This window comes from Pteropus vampyrus, unplaced genomic scaffold (genome assembly GCF_000151845.1).
Source record: "Pteropus vampyrus isolate Shadow unplaced genomic scaffold, Pvam_2.0 Scaffold160, whole genome shotgun sequence".
Taxonomy (NCBI): Eukaryota; Metazoa; Chordata; class Mammalia; order Chiroptera; family Pteropodidae; genus Pteropus; species Pteropus vampyrus.
In genome coordinates this window covers 918,356-927,608 of record NW_011888941.1, presented here as the reverse complement: position 1 = coordinate 927,608, position 9,253 = coordinate 918,356, and the positions used below count along the sequence as shown (strand labels likewise).

The window sequence follows — 9,253 nt, the reverse complement described above, 5'->3', positions numbered from 1 at the left end:
CAGTGGACACTGGTCAGGCATTAAAAAAGTGCCGCTATCCTTGCCAGCCTCCCCAAGCCCGCAGACTGCCCTCCTGCTGTCCTCTAACTACCCAGGCTCCCATACCTGGTCTCTCGGGTGCCACACTGTGTGCTAAACTTCCTGACATCTGAATTGCAAGTCTACAATGCCATATGTCCCATTCCGCAGGGGCTCAAACGCTTGATCTAGCTCATGTTCAGCAAAGGTTCACATGTTCAGAGCCAATAAGTTAATAAGGGCCTTCTGGAGAAGTGGTGTCTTTTCCCTGAAGAAGTAGCTCTGATCAAAATAAGCAAATAGACACAGACTCCCACTCACAAGTGCACAACAGCAAGCCTCAAGCAGATGGCCCAAATGCAATGCACTTTGTCCAACTGTGAGCTACTCCATGAGGACAAACTCTCCATCACGGGGTGATGAAGCCCGCGTTGGCCTTCCACTCGCCAGTAGTGAGATCGCCAAGTGTATATGTCAGCACCTGGACAGGAGAAGATGGTGGGAACCTTTTTGGTGGCATGCGATACCTCACTTTTTTCCAGAACTTGGTTTTTGCACACGGCGACTGCTCTATGAAGTCCCCACTCCAGTGGACAGACCCATGCTTCTGCTTAATGTACTGAATTGACTCTGGCATGGCTGTATAGTCCTTGACTTTCTCCAGCTCAATCAGAATGACCTTCATCCCATCCTGGATGAGCGCATTATAGACTGCGATTTGTTCTTCTGACATGTTCTTTAATAGGTCGAAGCCCATAGTTCCCGATCTGGGAAGTATGATGATGATCAGTCTCCTGCACAGCTTAATGTTTTCATCTATGGCATTGGCCACAGCTGCAAATAAAGAAAGAAGATGCAGAAGATCTCATGAAGAAAACGGCCCAGATCGTTAACGCTCTTGAGCATATTAGAAATGGGTGCTGAGAAAGGACTTAAGAATAAATATGACTTTGGAATGGATTAACGAGAGTTTTGTTTGTTTGTTTGTTTGTTTGCTTGTTTGTTTGTTTGTTTGTTTGTAACATTTATCATCCCCTCTGTGAATCCTTCCTGACTTCCCCTAAAAAACTGGTCCTCTATGTTCATGAATCACATACATGTTTTGATGGTTAGTCACTAGTATGTCACTTTCCTAGGCCCACCAGCTCCACCTACAGGTGGCAAACTGCTTGGAACAAGGATCTTACCATGCCTAGCTTTGTATCCCCAGACTCAACTGAAGGTCTGAAAGAATATGATGAACACATTAAAAAAAGAAATAGATTTTACAAGGATAAGAAAAATGTAGTTAGCTCAAATGTCATGTTAATTGTTATTTGTTTTCCTCTTGTGCTTTATAGCTATTTAAATGACCAGGATTTATAGGACTAACTTGAAACCAGTAACGTACCCTGATGATTTCATAGGGAGGGGAAGGGAGAATTCTTCAACTATCCAGCTGTGGATAAAACTTTTTGAGAAATAAAGATTAAGTTTTAGATCCCTTTTATACTTAGTCTATAAGAACAGGCTGCAACCTCCCCAAAAGCCAGCTCTTCTTCTCTTTGGTTTATTTTAATATTTCTAGGACCTAGAGCATTACCTAGTACTCAGCAGGTGCCCAATAAATGTTTGTTAAATAAGTGAATGGATGAATGTTGATATGCTTATAAAATGGGAGCTATTTCACATGTTTATGTCAAGCACTATATCTAAGTTTCATTTCCTCATGGAAGATAATTTTATAATATGAGAAGTTGTGGGTGAGATATAGCTGTGGTCTCACTGTGGATATGAACAGCCTACAAATCCAAAGTACTTTAAAAATGACCCAGCGTAAGCCACTATCAAATGGTATGAAGTAGTAATCTTGGTTAGCTGACAACTAGAAAGGATGTTCATTTCAGATTTCTGCCATTTGCTGTATCACCTTCAAAAGGAAAACATTTGTCCACTGAGTGTGTAATGTACTGAGCACCTGTTCAGATTTAAAGTCATTTAACTCTCTCATCCAAGTCAGAGAAGGGTTCTTGTCCCCATTTGACAGATGAGACAGCTGAGGTTCAGAGATGTTAACTGCACTGCCCAAAGCTATACCCCTATTAAATGGGTAAAATAAACACATAACTTCTATTTTATTTAGGTAGAGAAGGGTTGGGTGCTTGAGTTTTGTAAAATCAGTGTTAAATATGAGCTGATTTACATATTCGAACCTACAAAAAATATTTAGCAGTTAGTCTTAAAGACGTGATGGTTAGTGAACATTTCGATCTCTTTGCCAAGGCTACAGCACCTGGCACCTGTTCACGTGAATGGGTCAACTATATCGTTACTCAAAATGAGAGTCACATTATTTCAACCAGGATCCCAGCTATTCTGTTGCAGGAATGAGCCTACTGAGAGTGGAAAGTTTGGCCCCGACCTCCTCAGCACAGGGGCTATGGGCTGGGGAGGAGAAAGACTTTACTTTTTATTCATTCGTTGTTTTTCACTTCACTTAAAACATACCTTGTCCAGGAAATTCATCCCTGCCAAATATAAACAACTTATATCCACATTGCTTCTCCAGCACCTCAGGCAGGGTCTTTAACACCAGTGTATCCACATGATGGCTCTGGCTTTCACCTTGAGGCTTGGGGTATAAGACATATGCATCATACAGTTTCCCATCTGAAAAAATAAATGGGACAAGCTCATGGAATTATTCCTACCAAATTCTCTTACACTAACAAAGTGAAAATCTGAGCTGTTGCCATGACGTCCTTTTTGCCTGGGTCAATGACACCAGAGCAGAGTGTCCAGATGGCTGACGCCGTGCCAAGCATTGCCACACTCAGTATCTCATTCTTTCAACACTTAAAATATTTCACTCCGCTCTCTTCTTGCTTGCATGGTTTCTGAGAAGTCGAGTGTCACTAATATCTCTCTTTCTCTATAAGTAAAGTGTTTGTTCGCCTCCGGGTTTTTTTTGGGGGGGGGGCGGAATTTTTTCCTTATCTTTGATTTTCTGTAGTTTGAAAATGATGTGCCTAGGTAGAGCTGGGGCAGTTTTTTGGTATTTACCTTACTTAGTGTTCTCTGAGCTCCTGGATTTCTGTCTGACATTAATTTGGGAAAATTCTCAATTATTACTGTTCCAAATATTTCCATTCCTTTCTCTCTCTCTTCTGGTATTCCCATTACACGTATGTTATACCTTTTGTGGTTGTACCACAGTCACTGGATATTTTCTTTTTTTTTTTTTTCCTTCAGTCTTTGCTCTCTTTGCTTTTCAGTTTTGCAGGTTTCTAATTAGAGATCCTCGAGCTCAGAGATTCTTTCCTCTGCCATGTCTAGTCCGCTAACAAGCCCATCAGAGGCATTCTTCATTTCTGTTATACTACTCTTGTGAGGTGGCTGAAAACAAGAATTGAAAGCAAGAGTTTCCATCAATGTCTTCCTCGACGGGTCCTGTACAAGGGAATACTGTCTTAACTGCGCCAGGAAAAATAGGCCAAATCTCACAATTTAGACACACCAGTGAATTTCATTGCTGCAATTCACACCACTCTGTACAGAGGCCAAGTATGTGAGCAGACTCCAGGAATCATCTGGGCAGTACTGAGCAGTTGAACACAACCACACATGTCATCACTGTCAGAATGAGCGACTGCTGACTGAGCAACCACAAGGATCAGCCACTGCCCTCGCCAGTGTACACATGGACAGCACACAAGACCTAATTAGGACCATCATTCATAGAGGTAGAAATAAAAACAACCCAAGGTCTATAAGATAACAAATGGCTGAATGAATAGGAGACATAAAGACAGGAAAATTCCCTATACTCTGGAGTTCTTAGGAAGAAAACTCACAAAGAACATGAGACAGCTCCTGAATTTTAAAGGATGGGGAGAGCTTAGGGGAAAAAAATGAGGGGCTGAAAGTGGAGAGTAAACTGGCCACGAAGGGAAATAGCTTGAAAGGGTGTGAAAGGGATATGTGTATGTATGTGTATGTATGCCCTGCTCAGGGGTCATGTGAATGAGCAAGAAATTTTAGCAAGGCTAGGAGGTTTGAGTGGGCGTCTCATTGGAAAATGTGATGTTCGAACTGCAGGCTACTTGGAAATGTAAAGCCAACCTAACAGGAAGTGGAGAGGGACGCTAGCCTTTCCTATTCACTTTTATGGAAGTTTGTTTGATGAACACACTCGGAGAGGAGTCGTTCTCAGCCTAATGAAAGAGGGCAAAGTCTTGTGTTCTTCTAGTTTTTGTCTAAATAAGAGTAGTTAAAATGTGCACAGAACTTTAGAGTTTACACATAGCCATGATTCTCACACCAACCACTGCCAACCTCCACATCTTTGCTCATCATTCCTGGCCATCCTGTGGGAAATAGTAACAAAAGTACATGCACACGCACATGTTTCTCAGTTCCCACTCCCTGTCATCACAGGAATCTGTGTGAGAGTAGGAACTTTGTTTGGCTCCTGCTCTACCCTCAACACCTGTTACAGGACCTGCTGCAGAGGAGGTCTCCACCAGCACTGCCAAATGTCTGAATGGAGCTTGATTTTACAGAGAATCAAAAATGTGGCATCTATGTAGCGGATAGGGAAGTTCTAGATCACGAAGAGATTCAGCTTTTTAATAAATCAGGGTCCTGGGCAGTTGCTAAAGGGATGACTAAGTTATGTCTAGAGTCGGCAAAAACTCAACCAAGCTAAACATCTTCATGAAATGCTTTAAATGTCACTATGCTAGACTACCACTCCATAAGTGACTATTTTTCTGCATATAATTTAATGTCATACACGTGACTTTCTAAAGCCAGGAGATTTTATACACGTGTGTGTGTGTGTGTGTGTGTGTGTGTGTGTGTGTGTGTGTGTATTGTGTATATATAGAGAGGGCAGTAGGACAAAAAAAATTCATAAAGTATTTATGTTTCAAAAACTTTTTAGGAAGGAATTAAATTTTCCCATTTAAAAACAGGATTATATTTATCATTTTATGATAAAGCGTTGGTTAGATTGGTACCCTATTCATAGTGGCACCTGCCAAGTAAATGTGGTATTTCCTGGCCTTAGTATCACAACAAACATCTAGGTTCATCACTATCTCTGTCCCCAGCCTTGCCGCTAGTGCCTCCTCTCTTGCTTCCAATTTTTTTGGTCTTTTTTTTTTTCTGACTAAGCTTTTGAGTGGAAATAAATCTTCCTGACTTGTTCTCAATATGCAATGGGTTCCCATCATTTTGAAATGACCAATTTGTAACACTGACCAATATAGCAAAAGATCAAGCTGCAGCCATTTTGCTTTTTTGCTTCAGCCCGCTCGTTTTGAAGGGTCCTTTCAGGTCACTGCACGCCAACCTTTCATGGCTTTTCCTCTCAGTGTCAACTGTGAGGATCACATGTCTATCCTTGGATTAGGGATTAAGGAAGGGATTAGGGATTAAGGAAGGGATTAGGGATTAGGGATTAAGGAAGCTGCGTAATTTCGCCAGTCTCCTGGCTGGTAAATGCACAGCTCTGATTCAAATCCAAGTCCACCACTCCCTCTGGTACAGTTGAGAACTGGAAGCATGAAACTTCACAAAGTTTATCTCTGATGAATGCTGTGCAACTGTGTCAGACTGTGTTTTCCAGAAATTGCCCCAACAATATTTCCAGCCCCACATGCTGTTTCAGACCTTTGTCACACCCCATAAAGGGGTGGAACTTATTTCTACTTCCTTAAAATTGGGCAGAGACTCTGTTGCTGCCTTGATGAAGAGAATAGAGTAGAAGTGATGCTAGAAATTCAAGATCATAGCCATAAAAGAAAGCATGGCTTTACCCTGGCTCATTTGTTCTTGGAAGCAAGAAACCACGCTACACAGAGAGACTGTTTCGAGTGGCCCTTGTGGAGAAATGCTGAGGCCAGCAGCCACTAGCCAAAATCAGCTGTCAGCCCTCCAGCTGAGGTCCCAGACATCATGGAGCTGAGACAGGTTATTCCCACTGTGCCTTTCCACATTCCTGACCCACAGCATACACAGGCAAAATAAACGGTTGTTTTATGCCCTCAAATTTTGAGGTAATTTGTTTCCCAATCATAGTAATTAAAATAGCAATTGAGGAAATAGCAATAAAGAGCAACAAATAAGGATGAGTTGGACAGCTCCCAACTGTCTATTTCATCAAGAAACTTGCAGAAGTATACACCTACCAAGAGAGTTTCTGAGGAAACTGGGTAATGCTAGCAGAAGCTCACAGCCCACCTCTATATAGTGGTGGATGACAGCTTCTTCAGGTGCTGGAGAAATTCCTTTTGTTTTCTAAGGAGATTCAACCCTGTTTTTGATGTTAAAGCATCTGCATATGTCCTTATGGGCTGTTGGCCAAAATGTAAAAATTGAGTCACATAAATTAATGTTTATGACAGATTGCCTAAAAATTATTCAATTCAATTCCCTACATTCTCTTGATATGATATTGCTAAATGTTAAATCTGACCAAACTGGACCAGTAGAAAAATTAGACAAACAATTGCTTTGTCTGAATTGCACGAGATTCAGTGTTGTAGCCCTGTAAATACATATAGGAGACACTAGAAGAAAAACTCCATGAAATCTGTTACACTTATCATGGAAATTTTGTCTCACACAAGGTTCACTGAATCATGTCCTTTAGAAATGAAACTCCCTACAAAAAAATAGATGTTTCTTGGAAAATTGTCCCAGAAAAGGCCATGTGCTCTCATGAGCATCTGAGAGGTTTTTTGTGAACGGCACATAATGAACCATGTAATTGCTCTTGCTTTTGTTTCTAAAGCAAGTTCACCTTTAAAACTGTCCGGGGTTGGTCAAGACCTCTACCCTGGCTTTATTTTACTATTCTTCCTTTGTTTCCCTTGTTCACTGTACCTATTTTGTTTTTGTTTTTGATCGTTCTGTTCTATGTGAACATTCTCCTCAAATTTATTTGGAATAGGATGAGGCATATACACATCACTCGAGCCAATTTGTAAACTGATCTTTGTACTATTGTACACACATGCGCACCTGGCAGAAGAATTGTTAAAGCACCTCCTGTGACTTATTAGACAATGCACAGAACTTGTGGACTTTAGCTAGGCCTGTTGATGACTTTTAACACAACAGTGAGTTAGACACACGTAACTATTCATCACTTATAAAGCCTGACAAATGTATGGAATAAATACTTTATTGTAAAAAAGACACAATTTCTCTTTCCTCCTCATTTGTGTTTGCCATCCATTACCCCACAAAAATCTGAAATTATCCTCCAAGAAAGCAAGATGAAAGATGAAACCAGAATCTGCGACTCATCTTTGAGTCTTATCACCAGGTCATTGTAAAGCAACACTCCAGTGGGTATTACAGGGTAGTTTTCATAGACTGAGCTGTCGAAAAGTTAATCATAAAAGTGTGGCTAGATTAAAAAAGAAGAAAAGAAAAAAAAAGAGGACAACTGGCTAACCGTAAGTGTGCTCACCAAATCCTCAGGCCACTGAGGATTCAAAATTGGGGCTGCAGGCCAAGCTCAGCAGAGGGCAGGGTTCTCCAAGTCTCATCTGCTCAGCTCCCCCGGCTCAGGGTGAGTCACTGTTCCTTTTTGCTCTTCCTGCTAAACTCGACCTCACGAACAGGCAAATTTGCCACGCACTCATCACTCACACTTCTGAGAGTTGTTATGAGTCAGGGAGTGACAAACATCACAGGGCTAGAGTTCCAGAAATATCATCTAAGTCAACATAGTTCCCCGTCAGTCAATAAACAGAAGGCAGCAGAACCACTCACATCTGTGTGTCAGAAGAGACAAGTAATGGCACACTAAAGTCTCTTCTCAGCATATACAGGCCACAACTCAGACACAGGCAGGCTCACAGGGAGCTGCCCCAACAGAAACTCCAGATCTGGCCGACTGTCCATAGCACCAGAGGCTCACTGAGCACACAAAACCAGAATGCCATGAAAAAATGTATATGTATTTGTTGCTTTCTTTGTTGCTCAAGGGTTGCCAAGTTTGATTCTAAAATTTAATGTAGAATAAAGTCCGAGTTAGAACATTTGCTTTTCATCAAACACATGGGTAACAACTACTACTATGTTTTTATACGCAAAGCAGGCACTTAGGGTAAACAGGGCCTTCTCTGTAACAGAGACTCACAAAACATGCGGGACACCCATCTTCCCCACGTCGCTGCTCTTTTAGCATTGTGAGTCTCCAGACTTGTAAGGTATAAATTTGTGCAGCTCCACAAATGTGAGCCACACAGACTCCTCTCAGCCTGCTATTAATTTTTCCATCCAGTCAGGGCACTGTAGAGCAGATTTATTACTTTTATCAAGGCCTTAATAGATCACATCCATTCTAAGACACTATCTATATCCTGGAGTTAAAGCCACAAAGGTAAGAAATGCTTGCTTCTCAGGGTCTCAGAACCACACTGGACATTTCTGTGCTGAATAGTGCCGGCAGGTCACAGGATCCACAGAACACACTAAAACTCCCAGGCACAGCAGCACAGGCAGCTCGCTTTGACCTCCAGGCAAAAAGGAGCCCTCCTGTACCCCAGGGTCCCCTGCTCGGTGCTTTCCTGAACTCAATTGCCCCCACAGCACTCTGTGAGGCAGGAACTGATCATTTTCCCTTCCTTCCTTCCTTCCTGCCTTCCTTCCTTCCTTCTTTCCTGCCTTCCTTCCTTCCTTCCTTCCTGCCTGCCTTCCTTCCTTCCATTCTTCCTTCCTACCTTCCTTCCTTCCTTCCTACCTTCCTTCCTCTCTCTCATTCCATAACTAAGAAAGAAAAGAAAATTAAATATCTTCCTAGGATCACACAGGGAGTAAGCAGAGAACTCAAATTCAAACTCAGGACTGTCTCTCTTCAAATTCAAAAGCTGGAGACTTAAATCTTTTCAGGCACCAAGTGTCGAGTGCTGCAACTATTGGCAGCTGGTCATCTTCCATAACATAACTTCTGTCCACGCATCCACTGTGTTGAAGGTGCATCATAGATAAGAGCACTTTGCCCTAGGAGACATTCTCTTCTTTTGCAAACACCAGCAGGTGTGAGAATCATTCTGAAATGGTTGCAGTGGGACTCAGAAGGTGACTGGTCCTGACTTTCAGCAAATGTTTTGTCACTCCTTCACTACTGGGCTGCAAGCCTGATTCGACTGAACAATGCTTGTGGTCTTGGGCAAATCATTTATCAGAAGTATGGAACATTCCAGGGAGACTCCTTCCTCTAAATTTGCCAACAACA

General features: G+C 42.0%; 1 protein-coding gene across 1 annotated transcript in view; it reads right to left on the bottom strand.

Annotated features, from left to right (window-relative positions):
• Positions 1–427: 427 nt before the first annotated feature.
• IL1RL2 (interleukin 1 receptor like 2) overlaps positions 428–9,253 on the bottom strand; it is a 44,168-nt gene continuing 35,342 nt past the window's right edge. The window contains exons 10-11 of the mRNA XM_011370149.2: positions 2,506–2,667; positions 428–852 (exon numbers count right to left, since the gene is read on the bottom strand). Of these exons, the coding sequence (XP_011368451.2) occupies positions 428–852; positions 2,506–2,667 (587 nt within the window). The remainder of the gene's footprint in view (positions 853–2,505; positions 2,668–9,253) is intronic.